General features: G+C 36.5%; 1 protein-coding gene across 1 annotated transcript in view; it reads left to right on the top strand.

Annotated features, from left to right (window-relative positions):
- Positions 1 to 16,992, top strand: part of ADGRA3 (adhesion G protein-coupled receptor A3) — a 51,383-nt gene extending 34,391 nt beyond the window's left edge. The window contains exons 10-19 of the mRNA XM_038135569.1: positions 1,198 to 1,347; positions 3,734 to 3,895; positions 4,172 to 4,375; positions 5,448 to 5,661; positions 5,809 to 6,017; positions 10,493 to 10,617; positions 11,154 to 11,277; positions 12,868 to 13,013; positions 15,127 to 15,222; positions 15,410 to 16,992. Coding sequence (XP_037991497.1) covers positions 1,198 to 1,347; positions 3,734 to 3,895; positions 4,172 to 4,375; positions 5,448 to 5,661; positions 5,809 to 6,017; positions 10,493 to 10,617; positions 11,154 to 11,277; positions 12,868 to 13,013; positions 15,127 to 15,222; positions 15,410 to 16,652 — 2,673 coding nt within the window. The 3' untranslated portion in view covers positions 16,653 to 16,992. The remainder of the gene's footprint in view (positions 1 to 1,197; positions 1,348 to 3,733; positions 3,896 to 4,171; positions 4,376 to 5,447; positions 5,662 to 5,808; positions 6,018 to 10,492; positions 10,618 to 11,153; positions 11,278 to 12,867; positions 13,014 to 15,126; positions 15,223 to 15,409) is intronic.
- Positions 16,993 to 18,651: the final 1,659 nt, after the last annotated feature.

Here is an 18,651-nt window from a genome sequence, read left to right as displayed (position 1 = left end):
GCAATATTCTGCACAGAAGTTTCTTGTCTCTGAGACTAAGGTTAAATGTAATCATATTGCAAGCATGTTTATAGCCTTTGAACAAATGTAGTTGAGCTGTTTTGAACATCAGAACTTCGCCAAACATTTTAAATCAAGTAAAGGTTCACATGTAAAATAAAATGAAACCTTTATAACATTCTACAAGAGCATTCATATTCTGCTGTTCTTTTTTGTGTATTGAACAAGTGCAGTTTTAGGTGACAAAAAATTATGATTAAAGAAAAAGTTCAAAGAAATAATAAAGAGTGTCTGAATTTAAAAGTTGACTTTGTTCAGTATGTGTTATGACTTTGAACTTTATTTGCACTTTGAATGCATAACTTTTAGCATATTGACAAAAAATAACCTCCATTACTCACATTGAAATTTATGTACAAGTGCTAAGACTGGCAAGGACAAATACACAGTTGTGCTTAGGTGGCACTTTTCAAATTCAGTAGGGCAGACTAGATATCTCCACACCAAAAACCAGAGAGAGAGCCTCTGTAGTTTGGATTATCGTGGATAAACAGCATCTGAACATAAGCTGATAACATTAGCACAGCTTTCCAGTGTACTGTGTAAAATTTCCCATTTTTGATTCCTGCTGGCTCAGGCATGTGGATGTTGTGTATTATGTAGTGAAGAATTTTCCAGCATGGGGTTTGTTTCAGGAGTGAAATCATGACCTTTGTCATGGTGAGATCTGTCTTGTTTTTTTGTGTGTGTATGCCATTCCAAATGCTTCCTATAATTACAGAATTGAGAGTGAATGCTGTGGCAGTGGTGTGTTTGAATTGGTTTTGGCTTCTCTTGCTGTAAAATGCTATATTTAAAGAGCTTTGTGTTTTCATGCCTTGGCTTTGGTGAAAACGAAAACAAGCAGTTGACAATACTGTTTTGGGGGATTTTTCTCCTTTTTTTTTGGTGTAATACCTCTCTCCCTTCTAGGACAACGGCACACAACCCAGTTGCTGGCTGCCAGTACAAACAGTAGCTCTCTGGCTTGTAGGAAATGTTTTTGCTTACAGATAAGGAGGTGGTCCTTAGCTGCACAAAACACTGTGACCCCTCTGGGAATTGCTCTCCTCTTTGGATCAATGCTTATTTATTAATTGGTGAAGTGTTGTCTCTGTCTTGTTCTTTTTCAAAGGCTCACGTTTGTTCTCTATTTAGATGCCGCTCAACCTCACTAATGCAGTGGCAACAGCAAGACAGCTCTTGGCTTACACAGTTGAAGCAGCAAATTTTTCTGATAAAATGGATGTTATTTTTGTGGCTGAAATGATAGAGAAATTTGGAAGATTTGCTGAAAAATATAAAGAGGTAACTGGATAATTTGCCATCACTTTAAAGATAACTAAAGTGTTTGTCTTTAAGTATTCAGAGCAGTGAAATCTTCCCAACACTAGATGCAGGCATTGAGTTAGTGGATTGTCAGATTCTATTCCGTGTTTTTGTTTGTTTAGTAGGTCCCTGAAGTTGCTGACCCATGGTCACAGACTTTGCATTCGCGCTGAGATGATCCAGCATTCACTGGACCTGTAATGTGAGTAACACCTCTGGTCAGCACTGGAGCAGGGAGATAGGTACAGTAAGTCTGTTTTTATTTAATATGGAGTGGGTCACACAGGTTTTCATTGGTATGTTCTTATCTAAAAACACAAATAATGAAAGCCTCAGAGATCCTCTCAATAATGAATAAAACAAGACTTATCTTCTCCCCTTCCGCCGTGATAGACTGTCTTTATTCAATATTGAGCCATATCTCTAAGGTTTTCAGTACTCCTCTGTCTTGCAGGATGTAACATAAGACATTAAAACAAAATCTTAGAGAATGCTCATTGGGGAGAAAAATGCAAGTAGCTGAATAGTCCCACCAGTGGGTAGAAACTCTCTGTTTCACTGCTGAACAGAGGTTATATTGATCTCACTGTACAGTGCATGTTGGGAAGTTGGAGACCACAATGCCTCGAGTTTAAACTCGTGCATAAAAAAAAAAATAGCCAAATTTTCCCTGTCCACCCCCCAGCAAACCATAAATGCTGGTTCTACATCCTTTGCAGAACTCCTTAGAGGATTTTCATCTTAGACAATTGGTTTTTTTTTCTCAGTGGATTTGTTGTGAAGCCAGCCTGTGATTTGCTGGTATTTTTAAAGAACATGAGTACAATTTCATGTAAAAATTTTAGTAGCTATTAATAAGGCTTGATTTCTTCTCAGGTTGTTACTCTATGAACTTGTTCTTGACACTGTTATTCATATTGATTCACTTACACCATCTTCTTATTCATTCCCTAGTTTGTGCTAAAGGGGCTATTCTGAAAGATTAGTACAATAAATGACAATTTATTAGCTCTTTCATATCAGATACAACAAGACAATTGTTCAGAAAGTTCTTAGCAGATTGTCTTAATTTAGAATACAGCTGGAAAAACTTGTTCATACCTCGATAAATAGGAGAAAGAATAATGTGTAATATATTTTAAAAGCATGAAGCAACTTTAATTCTGCAAATTCTGCTGGTTTATTCTAAAATCACTATTTGTTGATGTGTAAAACTTGTTACCATTTCTCAAGTGGTAATAAGTCATGATATACACTTTCAGTTAATTTTACTTTGTTATTGAAGATTTAATGAAAGGACTACAGCTTGCAAATGCTACTTAAGGCTCTGTGTTATACAAGAATTTTTACTGATTGAAAAATCTGTTTCTCAGAGAGCCAGTTCTCAAAATAACAAATACTTTTTCATTCCAATTCTTGCCTTTATATTTAAAGATTTTAAAAAAGAAGAGCAAATTACTGTGTTCTCTCCTTATTAGTAATCTGAAGAAAAAAATTGGGAAGGAGATACCTTCCTCACCCTACCCTTTGTCTCTTCAAGCTGAAAATTCCAGTCCCTAAATTTTGGCACTGTCAATTGCATTTTGGTCAATTTAACTAAAAATAATACCCATCTTTGATTTTGGTCCAGTATTTGTCACTGCTCCTTAAATGTGAAAATCTGTCAATGTTGTCAATGTAGGTGCTGATTATTTTTGGTAGAGTGGCCTAAATAAGTAAGTTCCCTTTATAGTTTGTATTTGTTTTTCATACAGAAGGCAGGGTAAGGACTGTGAACTTAAAACAATGTAATTGATGGTTTGAAAGGAGCACTGGTGCCTATGGGTATTTGCTATCTCTCTCATGTAAACCTGTGACCTAAATCAAATTTGAAGGCAAACAAGAAAGCAATAACAAAAAGTTTGATCTGCTAAAAGGAAGCAAAACAGAAGGGTTGTATGCTAATTTTTGCCTGTTTTACTCTTTTCCTATTATCTTCTATCATACATGCAAACTGTATTATAGTTGATTTATAGTTTTGGTTTCCAAGTTGATTGTAAATGGTCCTCTTAAGCAATTAGTACAGTAGAAGGTAGAGTATTGCACCCTTTCCTTTTAATAAAATATTTATACTTATTAATACTTAGGAAAAAACTAAGTACTGTATAAACAGACACATTCTATTGGCACTACACTTTTCTTCAGTGGGAGCAAGTGTCCGAGTCAAACTGTTTCAGTATCTCAATGTGATGAGGTGATTGAAATAGGAGCAACCATTTTCTTTGTGCTTTTTGTGCTGCCAACTCACTTTGTATTTTCTGATAATGACCCTAGCTGCTGAATGATTTCATACCTACAAAAGAGTCTTATTTCTCTTCCATGTTAGCTTGGCGACGTCATGGTGGACATAGCAAGTAATATTATGTTGGCTGATGAACGTGTTCTGTGGATGGCACAAAGGGAAGCCAAGGCTTGCACCAGAATTGTACAGTGTCTACAGAAAATTGCTATGTATCGGCTTGCAAATGGAGCTCAAGTTTATTCTACTGTAAGCATGAATTTTTTTATTTGTTTAGAAGAGATTTTGCTCGCTCTTGAATTTGAATAGCTTTTTATTTTTCTTAATAGAGGCTGGTATTATCTGAAATGCCTACTATTTCTGAAGGGAGTAGAGCAATACTCTGAAAAGATTTATACCAGCCAGATAAACTGAGATGGTTTTCTAGATGTGTTTTTCTGTGAAGACAGAGAATCCCTTTCAGATTATTTATTATCCTGTCTGTGGTGTGTAAAATCATTTCATGTTTGATTTTTGTTGTCACAGTATTCTCCAAATATTGCTCTTGAGGCCTATGTAATAAAGGCTGCTGGTTTCACTGGGATGACTTGCACCGTATTTCAGAAAGTGGCTACATCAGACCGTACAGGACTCAGTGATTATGGGAGAAGAGACCCAGATGGAAATCTAGATAAACAATTAAGCTTTAAGTGCAATGTTTCAAATACATTGTCAAGCCTGGCTTTAAAGGTGGGATGTTCTTTGTTTCTCTACTGATTTTGTAACAATATATGTGTGTAATTTGGCAAGCAAGGTTATTGTTACTAATTTCTAAGGTTAAATTAGAATTTTTGTGTAATCCAAAATGACTGTGAGAAGAATTAAAGGGATAAAGGATAATAAAGCTCGATTATAAAATAGTTATTTTAATGGACACAGATTTTGATAATTAGGTGTGGTTCTCTTCATTGTAACTTCATAAGTTGAAAGATCTTTTCAGACTTTTTCATAAGTATGGAAATTGACATGCTTCTTAGTTTGTAATAATACATCTTTATTTTTCTGTATTTTCACCTTAATTACGTATTATATCAGATATTAGCAGTCACCTTAAAAATGTGAAATATTCTGCTCAGAGTAATACTGTAATTAAGCATGAAGTAGAAGATGGACCTGAGAGGATAGTTTTGTGTATGCATGTGCATATACACACACATACTTATCTGTATTACATCTTTATATGGGTGTGTGTAAAATGGAAACACTTCCTCATATTCCATAAAGTATTTTTTTCAGTTACATTCCCCAACTTACCCATTTGTTTTTAGCACGTAATTTGCTTGAATGTCACTGCAGGATGTATATTACAATTTATGCTTGTGTAATTCCGTGAAATTATATGCATTCTTCTCACTCATTTATATACAAGTAAAACCACCCTGTTTGTATACAGCATTTTGTTTTGAATGGTACTAGTGCACAATTGCAGCATTTCTCTGTGCTTGCATGGGTTGCTGCTTCTAGTTGCTAATAGTCTAGTCTTGAAGAACTCTCGTGATACTTTACTGATGCCAACTTACTCTCTGTAACAAGTAAGGTAACTGCAGAATCTTAATTTTTTAAAGTGTTTAAAGGCTTTAATAACCTGATTAAGCTATTTTATCCTGGATTACTTGAAAACACTGTCAAAAAGGTTGGTCACGATGCATAGTCTGCTAAATGCATTCGTCTCTGACTCTGTACATGTAGAGGAGTTGCTAACTTAATCTCTGTAAAGAACATAATTTTCTCTTTCGAAATTAAAAAATCTGTTTGTTTCTAGAACACAATTATAGAGGCCTCTATCCAGTTGCCAGCTTCCCTTTTCACCCAAAAACAAAAAAGAGAAATCAGACCAGCAGATGAATCTGTCTACAAGCTTCAGCTTATTGCATTTCGCAATGGAAAGCTTTTCCCAGCAACAGGAAATTCCACAAGCCTGGCTGACGATGGGAAACGTCGTACAGTTGTAACTCCAGTTATTCTTACCAAGATAGGTTTGTTTTTATCATTACTTTTTTATGATCTTTAGTAAACAGTTTTGACTCCCTTATTTTGATTAGTGTGTATCTCGTAGAAAGTTTTAGCATCAAATGTGTTACATGCTGAGAAATTGATGTGGAAATGCATTTTTTGTGTAACAGATGGATTAAATGTAGCCAGTCACCACGCTCCTATCAACGTGACACTGCGGCGCATTGCACACGGAGCAGATGCTGTTGCAGCTCAGTGGGACTTCGATCTCCTGAACGGACAAGGGGGATGGAAATCTGATGGCTGTCGCATCCTTCTGTCTGATGAAAATATTACCACCATTCAGTGCTACTCCCTCAGCAACTATGCTGTTTTAATGGTATGACACTTAGGAAGTTAATTTCTTTCTGGAACTTAAAAATGCTTCAAGATACAATTCTGTTTGGTTTTTTCTTGTGTTAAGGAAAACAAGCATTCCCATTTCATATAAAACTAGACATAATAAATACGTCTTTAGTTTTGGCTTTTGTTGATGTAAATGTTGAGGTTAGATGAAGTTTAAGCGGAAATCTATCAAAATGTAATTAATTGGGTAATAAATAATTATTGAACAACTGGATATACTAGGAAAAAAAGAATTTTCATATGCAAAGTACTATATTCTAGGAAGACATTTTAATGAGTTACTTAATCAAATTCATGAACTTTCATGAACTTTAGTCTATGAATGACATATTATCTTCAACTCTTACTGCTCTTTATTTTAAACTATCATCTCTGTGTTAGATTAGGTTTGTTGACTTTGTCAGTTGACCAGGAGTGTTTCCCAGGTATTTTTTCTGTGACCCATAACCAAAGAACGTTATTTAGTCTAAGCATATTGATATCAATAAAATGGTTAACTAGTTCTGAAGCATGGTGACACTTTCTTTTAGTGCTCCTCACTTGGGAAGTTGAATTTCTTCGTCTGTTCTCAGAATTCTTAATTTTCAAGTCTGGCCTGGGAAACTTCCCTTTTTATAGATGGTGGCTGCTACCCTGCTCATCAGTAATCCTTACAGATGCTAAATTATAAAATGTGATACATTAATAAGATGGACTGGTAGTAAGCTGAGCAAAATATTATGAGATTTAGGAAATACTGTTAAATGTAAATTTGGTATGGCTTTTGTGGCAGTTGATGTGTTCCATGTGGAATGAAATATTTATTTTTATGTAATCATACATGGAAGAAAGAGCTTTCTTTTATGATGATTAGTGGATTAGAAGTTGATATTTTTCTTTAGCAACTCAGATTTTCAAAAATCTTCCTCTGAAGAGAATTAAATGGTACTTACCAGGCTAAACTTACATAAAATTGATTTACATGCCAAGCTTTTTAAAAGAGCTCAGAGCAACTTTTCAATTTACCTTTGAGGGTAGTGTTTTAAATTACTTTAAACTTCTGCAATCAAATAAACTTTTACAAGTAATGTTTCTTTCTTTGATATTTTTAAAATATATAATAATTTCATAAAATTTAGATGCATTTGTTAAAACAAATAAAATTCATTTGTATGTGTAATATGCATGTAAAGAGAGATTATGCTTTAAATTGGTCACATTTCTGTCACCTGGAGGAAGAAAAATGAAAAGCATGCTCAATCTGCTTCTGTAAAGACTAGTTCTGAATTAACACATGGTAAGATTGTATGAATATCCTCTTGTGAATTGTAGAGGGAACTGTTGACAATCAGAAATCAAGTTAAAGAAAGGGACAGCTTTCTTCCTTTTCTGTCAGTAGCTTTTGTTGTATACTTGCTCAAAACTGGTATTCTTTAAATATTAAGCCACTTACCAAAATATTAGGCTGTAGAGACTGGAGAGGACGGGGTAGGTGGAGGGGCCCAGAATAACACTCATCTGACAGATGTTCTTTGCACACAGATAATACACTGCAGAAACTCTGGATGTCTATGTGCTGCTAAAAAAGCTTTTCATAATGCTTTTCCATGTACTAACCAAAAAAGCCATAATAGCCTATTTCATTTCTAGACTCCCATCATGTTGTGCAAGTCTGGGCTCTGGTCTCAGGCTCAGAGGAAGTTCTTTTGGGTTCAGTTTTAGAAGTTTGCTCTTTAATCCAGCAGTTGTCATTAACATCAAATATGTGAAACAGCAGAGGCAGGAGGGACCTGAACATGGTGGTTTCATCATCCTGGCTGGATGGTGAATGACTTAACCAGAGCTATTTCACTCTATTTTGATCTACTTTACTTAAGTATGTGTAGAAGAAAGGACTTTGTAGTGTACTGACCCTCTTCATACATTTCAGAACATAATGTGAAGTCCTCTGATAAGGAAATGCATCACTGATTGCCTGGTTTTCTGATCTAGTGATTTAGGAAGATGCAGCTGTAAAAACTTTGTATGTTTTTGGAGACTATCTTCACCACTGTTTAATAATAGAAGAGATAAGCAGAAGGCTCAGCTGAAAACTCATTATTACAGACTGAACAGAAGAAAAAAACCCAGCAATAGTGGTTGAGAAGAAACAAGAGTTCTACTAATTAACTATAAACTCCCCAGTATTCTTAATGCCATCTCTACTGTTACTATACTGTCATTCTTTTTTACTCAGTAATAATTTGGGATCAGTTTAGCTCAGAAATAACATTTCTAGCTCCCCTTACTCTTTTTACTAGGTCTGATGAAAAATGACAGTGCAATGGATAAAGAATTCCATTGCTTTATTTCATTGGTTATTAGGCCAAGGCCTCAGCTATCTGGGCAAGGCATATACTGAGTTTCCTCAGATGTTTTAGAAGATTACTGTAAGTCTTGCAGTTTTGTAGCTCTCATTCTTGAAATTCACACCAATACACACATGAGATCTTGTTACCTGACACCAGTCTGGAAGCAGCAAGCAGAATTGCCCTGTAGTTTCTGTTGCCTGGTACTCATGGGCCGGGTGTGACAAAACATTAGCTCATGCTTGTAACAGCAGTGAGTTCTCAGGGATCCCCAGCTGCATAACAACCAGGCCATGGGTAGTGTTGAAATCAGATGACACTGGCTGCCTGAGGCATAAATTCTTATGATCCTTTGCCAGGTGCCAAAGAAAACCAAATAGATAAGAATCAAACTGACAACCTGATTAAATTAGTTTGAAATGAGGTTGTTGAGTTACTTAGGAATAACGAATTTATATTCTGATGAAAGAACAATTGAAGGTATGGTGAAGAGACTGCTGACTCTAATTTAATTGTAAGCCTCAATTCAAAAACTCTTTTCCTGTCCATGAAATCAGATTACTGATCTTAAGCTTAAAAATATCACTGCTTTTTCTCAAAAAAGACTGAAACTTCTTCCTAATCTTTTACCGTTCTTTCTTAATGCTAAGTTTTTTCTCCTTTTCCTCAGGACACTTTTGAACTTTGCCAACTCCAGAAGTTTAAGAGTAAATCACTCAGAATTATAAGGGAGAGATTTTTCTGTATCCTGTCCTTTCCAAAAAATTACTTTTAATAGATCTTTTTCACTAATCATAGTTAAGTAAATTTACTTCAGGTTAAGTATTTTGTGCTGGGGACTACAGTTTCTTTTGAGTTGTCTGTCATGTCTATGTCCCCTCCCCACTCCTGGAACTCTAGGAAATTTTAACTGCTTCCAAACAGAATTATTCTTCTGAGTAAATGAAAATCTGGGTGGATTCAAGAAATTTAATTAATGCTGTAGAGCTGTTGAATTCTGTTAGAGTTATCAACTATCTATTCTGGTCAAACAGTTATCATAGAATAACAGTCTGGTAGGAACATCTGTGCCATTTGGTCCAGTTAACCTGCTCAAAGTTTGACTGCCTTTAAAGTCAAATCTTACTGCTCCCGACCATATTCAGTCAAGCTTTGAGTATCTCCAGGGACACAGTCTCTCTGGGCAGTATGTGACCACTTCAGAATTTTTCTCCTGTATCTAATCAGAATTTTCTGTGTTGCTGATACTGTCAGTTTCCTTTCATTAATGGATGGTTCAGCTCCAAGAAGAGTTTGACTTGGTCTTCTTTATACCATCCCAGTAGGTAGTTCAATATAGTAATGAGATGTCTCCCCTCTTCCTTTTCTTCTTGAAGAAAGGCATCTTCTTCAGCCTCAGACACTGTATGCTTCAGCCTGCTAATCATCCTGGTGATCTCTTAGACTTGCTCCATCCAGTATGTCAGTGTCTTTCTTGTGCTGGGGAGCCTCAAACTGCAAGTTCTGCAGAGTGGTCTCTCAGAGCTAGCAGAAGGGAAGGATCAGCTCACCCACGTGCTGTGTCAGTGCTCACATAGCAAAGTGTGGACTTGGGCTACAAGGTGACATTGCTGACTTGTGGTTGCCTTTTGTCTACCACTACCTCAGATTGTTTTCTAATCAGTCCAATGCCCATCCTCTGTTTTTATGTGCATGGGGTTATTCCATTCCAGATGCAGATCCAGATTTTCCTGTCTGTGGTGTTCTTTGGGTTGTTAAAGAAGATAATCACAACTGAAACACACAGTTATTCCACATCTGTACATAGAAATATTTTAAGATGAAGAAAATGGTGTGTTTCTGTAAGCTGTTGACCTCTCTGTATCTTCAAAAATATATAAAGTTGAACTGTTCTATAAGAATTGTGACTGCATTTGTAGAGGTCAGCCAGAATAGCAGATAATTGCAGAAGAAATCCAGAAATAACAAATAAATAATTGGAGAGTTGTTTTGGGACCAGTGGGAAAGGAAGGAAGACATTTCATCTAGAAAGTGTCTGTTCCTTCTTGTGTTCCCTTTGTCATTGCCCCACCCTCAAAAAATAGATACAGTGGGCTAATGTTATTTTTGGTTTTGTTGTCAGGACTTGACTGGAGCTGAATTATATACACAGCCAGCTGACCTTCTGCATCCAGTAATTTATGCCACTGCCATGGTTTTGCTGATGTGCCTGTTGATGATCATGGTCAGTTATATATACCATCACAGGTAGGAATCAAAATTACCAGCCTAAAAAAATGAGTTTGATCACACTTAGGACTACCTTCTCTGTTTTATAAGAGCATGATATAGTAATATGCTTTCAGTGTTTTTTCCCTATAAAATTTGTTGATGCAAACTATCAGTTATGCAAGTAGCTATTTCATCTTTCTTGAGTATGATAATTTAGCTGTCGTAACCATGTCTCTCCTTTAATTCTTCATTTTGCTTCATGATGAAAGAAGAGGCCATTCAATAATAATGGTCGATCAAACTGTTAGCCTTTAACAAACTGTTCAGCCTTTTGCATTTCTGTTGATGTGAAAGCTTGAATCCTAAAATTTTTAACTCAGGCCCCAAATAGATGTATAAAGCTGGTAATAGGAGGGTGTTTTAATTTAAGATCATATTTGACTACAAAGTATGTGGTAGGCAAACAATCATTAACAGGAATTATATGTCGTTTATCACAAGAATATTTTGCTAGTTTCTGAAAACAGTAATTTAGCTGTGTTTTATATTGTCTAATTTGTTTCTTTTAACAGTGTGATCAGGATCAGTGTTAAAAGCTGGCATATGTTAGTTAACTTGAGCTTTCATATTTTCCTGACATGTGTGGTGTTTATTGGAGGCATAACTCAGACCAGGAATGCCAGTATTTGCCAAGCAGTAAGTAAAACTCTGTTACTGGTTCTGTACTCCTGTATATGAATATGCTCCCCTTGCCACTTACAGAACTCTAATGCTGTATAGGCATTCATCAAAATATAAAATCTAGGGAAAAAGAAGAATGTTTTGCTTTTAAGTCATCTAGTCCAACACCCCTGCAGTAAAGACGGACATCTTCAACTAGATCAGATTGCTCGGAGCCCCATCCAACCTGACCTGCAATATTTCCAGATGTTGGGCATCTAATACCTCTCTGGGCAACCTGTGCCTGTGTTTTGCCAGCCTCATTGTAAAAACCTAACTTTCTTACATCTAATAGAAATCATCAGTCTTTAATTTTAAAGTCATTCCTCCTATCACTACATAAACTTGTAAAATGTGCAACTGATATTTTTTCCCAAAATGCTACCACAGAAACTAAGTTTTATTGATTATTTCTGGTTTTGAGACTGACTTACTATGAAAATATTTTATAGGTCTGTATGTGGCCTTTACAGGCCATGTGAGATCTGATTTTCACAGGTATTAAAATACCTATTTCCATTTGCTCAGTACAACTGAAGGGGAGGGGAGAGAAGTGTTTCAAGCCTTTATGCTTTATTGAGACTCCTTCTTTTTAATGATTTACCCTTCTAAAATTTGGCCATCTCAAATCAGTTGCAGTGTTTCATTATAACACCAGTTGCTGCTTTTGAAAAATGGTAGTGAATTTTAAAAATTTTTTTAATCCAGTGATTACAAAAATTTTCATGTCCCTCACTATAATATTCCATAATGCTTTTTGTTTGAATTTACTGGAGTTATTACGTTGACGGTTCAAAGTGTTGCAGTAAAATACATCCCTGATCTTTCTCCTATGTGTGTGCACACATACACACACCTTTTTTTTTAGCTTCCTGGAGACAGAAATACTCCAGAAGAAACCTTGTGATACAGATAGGCTGTTTGAGAGTTGTGTGTTTTTACTGGTGACTGAAAAAGGCAAAAAACCCACTTGTAGTCAGCTTAGTTGGAACTGAAGTGTTGCCTCTTCTTCGTGCATGTGCTATCATGGCAGTGTTGGCTTGTCAGTAAGGCAATAGAGAATAAGGAGATTCCACGGTGAAGCAGATTGCATTAAGGTTTGGCAGGTTAAATGTCTAATGCACTTTATCCTTGTATTATGTTAAAATTGCTGATGAGTGTTGGCTGTCTGTATTTTGCCATCTGCTCCATACTTATCACAGTATCAGGAGTTTGCTGTTCCCTTACTTGTTTCAATTTGAATAATATCTGTAACACAGGACATTTTAAATTAAATCTCTTGTAAAATATAGTTTCCTAAAGTGTATGATTGATACGTACACTTCTGAATTTTTTTTCCCATTATTATGTTTTCCATGCATGGGTTTGCATTACATACTTTGTTTTAAACTATAATGACTTGATGCTTAGAGTGGTCATATAAAGCATGAGAGTTTTTTTCTCTTGAATTGAGGTTTTGAAAATTTCAGGTTTATAGTGAGTTGTGAGTAATGATTATGTATAAACTTAGTAGAAAGGAAATATTTGGGGGTTAATTATTTTTTTGTTGTCTATTTTTGTTTTAAGGTTGGGATAATTCTCCATTATTCCACTCTTGCAACAGTACTGTGGCTGGGAGTGACATCTCGTAATATTTACAAGCAGGTAACCAAAAAAGCAAAAAGGTGTCAAGATCCTGATGAGCCACCTCCCCCACCCAGGCCAATGCTGAGGTGAGTTGTTTGTTTCTGTGGCTCCTTATTTCCTAGGTTATATACACTTATATTCTCACCAGAAAATGTAAAAAGTCACTGCCCCTGTGTTCTCTCCAGGTCTGTAAAGTTCCTTTAGATTTTGTTGTTCCTCAATGTTATGTTAGGGAGGATCAGCTGAAAGACTATTGGTCTTAGTGTATTACAGATGCAATGCTGGGTTGCGGATTGGTAAATCAAAAATCAGTAGTGTTTCAGCATCACCACTGACGGTTTGATTAGGATTTTAGATAGAAACACAACCCATTGAACTGTCAGAAGAAAGAATGTGTAGAACTGTTAACACAATTAAACACTGCAGTTTGAGCAAATACAGTTAAATAAATTTTCCAAAAATTAATTGCCAAATTATTTGAAAAATAGGAGTGTCACTCATTATCAAATGAAAATAGTGTTCTTCGTGTGATGTTCCTCCTAGAATTTTCATTTCTGAAATCCCAGAAATGAGACAAACTAATTCTGTGTTAAATTCACATATGTGCAATATTCTTACTAGAAAATATTGACGTACCTTGTTCATGTTGCCTCCTCAGCTTCTGGATATTAATTAAAAACTGCTACTGTGAAATTCTCCACAAGGTGGCAGAAGTTGATTAACTTTGATTAGTTACAGGCAAATATTTAAAGAACTTGATTGTGAAAGTACAGAGACTGCAGAAAAACAGAAGTACTTTTCTGATTATTTTCAAGTAACATTTTCAGTACTACATACAAGTATTTTTTTATCCCTTACTATTTATTACGTCGTTCCCGCTTTGGAAAACATTGCAGTAAAATTGCCAGACTCACAGGCTCAGCTCTGCACAGACATGAACATGCCATTTCAGGTCTGAACACTTCATCTCTGACAGTGGCAGTGGTTCTGGAGGCAAGTATCCAAAAGAAGAATGGAGAAAACAGGTTTTATATTTTTCAGACTTTCTCAGTGTCCAACTTCCTGTCAATCAGGAATTTCCTCAATCAGATAGATGTGAGATGTTTTTGTATGGAAAGGCCACAGAAGGATTATTTTTTTTCAGTTGTCTTTTAAACTTAGGTTCAAAATAAAACTACTATTAATGTAGTACCTGTACAAAGATCTGTTTTGTCTGGCCAGCTCCTGATTGCTGCATCAAGATACAAAATAAACCGATGTCAGAATCTGATCTTTGGAGGGTTCATCAAGTAAATAATAAATTCAGTGTATCTTGATTTCCAAGAAAGTCATAATTTGCTTTAGACTGTTGTTTGGTGTCTCAAGTGAGACAAGAGTGATTTCTGGTGAATTATCAGAAATGCAGTGGAAAAGTCCAGGACCACCATAATAGGTGTCCCCTGTTGAAAAAAACCAAACGCTTGCCTGCATGTCACAGTAAGAGTTTTCACTTTTGTGTTCTGATCTGAACTTGGACTGGGTTAGTATAAGCTGCAGGACTGAGTGCTGTTAATTTGACTGCTGATCAGTAATTACTGATCTGCCACTAATGAATGCAATGTGAATTCATAGATATCAGAATGAAAAGTGAGATATTCTAACAACATAGGCCCTTTTTCTTCTTGAAAGTGTAGGGTTCTCATCAATACTGCCAGAGGAAAGCGGGAAGTATAAACTATAAAACTACAGAATCCATTAAAAATAAATTTAAAAAACCCAAATAATCTGCCATCTGCTGAACCCCTGCACCCAAAAAAATTTCAGCTAACAGTGTATATAATATTAGGCAAGTTCATCTCTGGAACATGGGACATACCACTTAGTATTTTCATTGTAAGTTTCCTTATTCTTTTCCAGACTGAGTGCTTTTGCTTCTTCCTCCTAACACTGTATACTTTTGTTCAGTGTCTGCGAGTGGGAGCTGGGAGTGAGCAGCTTTGGGAGAGAGAGGCAGCTTACAGCAGGAGGAGAAAACCTGTAGTGAGGAAGACTTAGAAAACGATTGATACTGCCAAAGCCCAAACCTGATTCACCCTATTTAGTTTCATAAAGAGCTCGTATGCTTCCCAAATCCTGGAAAGCTCTAATTTCCCTCATGGTGACTTAAAAAAATCCATTGCATTTAAGTAGCTGCTAATAAGTTGTTTTTTTTTTTTTTAGGTTCTACCTTATTGGTGGAGGGATCCCTATCATAGTTTGTGGAATAACAGCTGCAGCAAACATCCGAAATTATGGCAGCAGACCTAATGCACCTTAGTAAGTACCTTATAAGTGAGAGCTTTGTCCTAAGATTTCTTAGGCTTGCTTTTCTCTGAATACTTGTTGCAGTTAATTCTGATTGTTCCTGAAAACGTAGCACAGACAAGATCATGTCAATGAACTGAAAAAGCATAGGTGACTTGTGCAAGATGGTAATTTATTCTTTGGTTTGTTTCTTTTGCAGTTGCTGGATGGCTTGGGAGCCTAGCTTAGGAGCATTTTATGGACCTGCTAGTTTTATAATTTTCATAAACTGTATGTATTTCCTCAGCATATTCATACAGCTAAAGCGTCACCCTGAACGCAAATACGAGCTGAAGGAACCCATTGAGGAGCAGCAGCGTCTGGCCACCAACGAGCACGGGGAACTGGCCCATCAGGATTCCTTGTCAGTGTCCCTGGTGTCCACGTCTGCTTTGGAGAACGAGCACAGTTTTCCAGCACAGCTTTTGGGAGTGGGCCTTACTTTGGTTTTGTACGTTACGCTGTGGATCTTTGGAGCTCTGTCCGTCTCCCTGTATTATCCTATGGACCTGATCTTCAGCTGTTTTTTTGGGGCGACATGCTTAAGCCTCAGTGCCTTTCTTATGGTGCACCATTGCATTAACAGGGAAGATGTCAGGCATGCTTGGATAACAACTTGCTGCCCAGGAAGGAGTACATATTCAGTGCAAGTAAATGTGCCTCCCTCTAGTTCCAGTGGAACCAATGGAGAGGCCCCAAAATGCACCAACAGTAGTGCAGAATCCTCATGCACAAATAAAAGTGCCTCAAGCCTGAAAAATTCGTCTCATGGTTGTAAACTAACTAACTTACAAGCTGCAGCAGCTCAGTGCCACCCTACTTCTCTGCCATTGAACACAGGTCCTCAACTTGATAACAGTCTGACTGAACATTCAGTAGATAATGATATCAAAATGCACGTAGCTCCGTTAGAGGTACAGTTCCGGACAAACGGACACCCGAGCCGGCACCATAAGAACAGGAGCAAGGGCCATCGTGCCAGCAGGCTTGCGGTGCTGAGGGAGTATGCCTACGATGTCCCCACCAGTGTGGAAGGAAGTGTGCAAAATGGCTTACCCAAAACTCGCCAGAGCAACAGCGAAGGGCACTCCAGGAGCCGAAGGGCCTATCTGGCATACCGGGAACGTCAGTATAACCAGTCCCAGCAAGAAAGCAGTGATGCTTGCAGCACGCTTCCAAAAAGTAGCAGAAATACTGAGAAAACAATAGCTACCAACAACAAAAAAGATATTCTAAGGAAACCAATAGCAGCTGAACTTGAAAACCAACAAAAATCTTATGGCTTAAATTTAGCCAGCCAGAATGGGCCACTTAAAAGCAGTGGACAGGATGGGCCATTGCTCACTGCAGACAGTACTGGTAATATTAGAACTGGGTTATGGAAACACGAAACTACTGTGTAGCATTATAATTCTTTGTGCGATGAATCCATATAAACTGTGATTACACATTCCTTAAAGCTATTAACACTTTTAAAGACTGTTTACAAACTGTAGGTACTTAATGCAGGGAGGGAACAAAGATAATATGCCAAGCAAAACATTTTATGCATTATTACTTTTGCTGTTGTTACAAAGATGAACTCTTGCTTGGTATTTTGTGAAATTTTTTGAAGTGTCAGTCTTGAGAGATGCAGAACACAACTTTGTAGATTTTTTTTTTTTACCTGAAACCCTGCAGATGTGTCCACAACACATTTCAAATTTGTATTTAAATGTATAATAAATAGTATTTTCCCCAGCAGCCCAAAGTTGCACTCCTTTATTGGGTTTTTAAAATACTGCTGCACTGAATGTCATATTGATTTTACTGTTTCATTATCTGAAACTTAGGAGCCTCCATTACCAATGAAATACTGAAGTTACAGTTTTCTACACTTAAATTGCTGACACCTCAGTGTAAGCAAGATAATATTTTGTATCATTCTGTTGCTGTGACCAATTTGAAGTTGTAGTTGCAGAGTGGTGCTTGAGGTTGTACCTGTTTCCAGCACTTTTACACATTTAGCTAAAGCTATCTGTATTAAATAGCAAAAAATGCTTCTGTATAATTGAGTACTGATTATACCACAACTCAGCCTTTAGGCAGCAAGTGGAATTGGATTGTATATGCTTGGTTAGCTGGTTACTCACTTCAGACTTGCCTCTTTTGGGTGTTTTACTTAAGTGTATCTGAGTTATGATACAGATCTAACATTGTCCCTACTCAAGTACTGTGTTAAATAATTTATAAACTTGTTCAGATATGTTTAATTACTGCTTGCCTGATTTACTGCAGCCTCTAGTAGTCTGACAGTGTGAGCTAATCTTTGATTAGTTTGTACAAACCTCTTGTACAAACCTCTTCAGTAGGACAGTGTTGTCAGAGTTTGGGTTCTATTTTTACTTCTTGTGGGTAGTTACCATTTAAGAACTCTTTCAGGAACATTTTGACAAGTGTATGACTCAGTTTTCATTGCTATTCTATTTTCCTGGTTTCAGGAGAGGTGGCTTTTAGCTTGTATCCAACCTTACAGCTACCATAAGGATAGACTCTCAGAAAAAAAGGAGCTTATGGGTATTACCAAAGAAAAGAATTTTAACTAAATATGAAAATATATAATATCTGTTTTAAATCTATTTGATAAGGTATCTACACATCCTAGACAACTGACTGCTTTGTAATTGCTGTTTATGGGTTGTTATTTGGTACAGGAGGGTGAGGGTTCCTTTTGGTGGCAGAAATGCAGTTTTGGATCTAGAAGTCAAAACCAGCAACTTGATCCTAGTCAATTCCAAATGCTGCAAGTCAGGAAAACTGAACTGCAGAGAGTAAGGGCATGTGCCAAGAGAAACAGTCATCTCTTGAGATGAATTTGTATATTACACAGCTAGGAGCAATTCACAGTCTGTAGCTCAAACTGAGTTAGTCTTAGAGTATATTTAATCAAGTGTTGGTACTGTGGGTTTTTTTTATAGTAACAAATGTATGTACTCATGCAAATTATTTAAGCCTACTTTTTATCTTAAAAATTATAGTGCTGGAAAAATGTAATTCATGTATTATTATACATGAAAGTATCCAAACAGTCCATAGATTATTTATTATCTGAACAAGGTATATGATAGGGACTGAGGATAAGATCAGTTATCCTTTAAAATCTTTCCCATTGCTTTTAGCACTTACCCCCTTTTCATAGGTTTGCTTGGATCCAAACATCAGTTTAGTATTAGAAACATCAGTTTAGTATTTCTTGAAACCCACCTTTAAAATTAATTCTATGTGTAATACTTGTGCATAGCTTGATAGTTTGCCCTGTTTTGATGAGATAAAAAAGCTTTTCTCTTAGTACCTAATAAACTCTGACTAACCTTGGTACATACAGGGTCATTCATGTAAAATATTTCTTAAATCATCACTCTG

The sequence above is a fragment of the Motacilla alba genome, chromosome 4 (assembly GCF_015832195.1).
Source record: "Motacilla alba alba isolate MOTALB_02 chromosome 4, Motacilla_alba_V1.0_pri, whole genome shotgun sequence".
In the NCBI taxonomy this organism is placed as follows: domain Eukaryota; kingdom Metazoa; phylum Chordata; class Aves; order Passeriformes; family Motacillidae; genus Motacilla; species Motacilla alba.
Note: the sequence above shows the minus strand (reverse complement) of the source record. Positions and strands in the feature narration are given on the sequence as shown.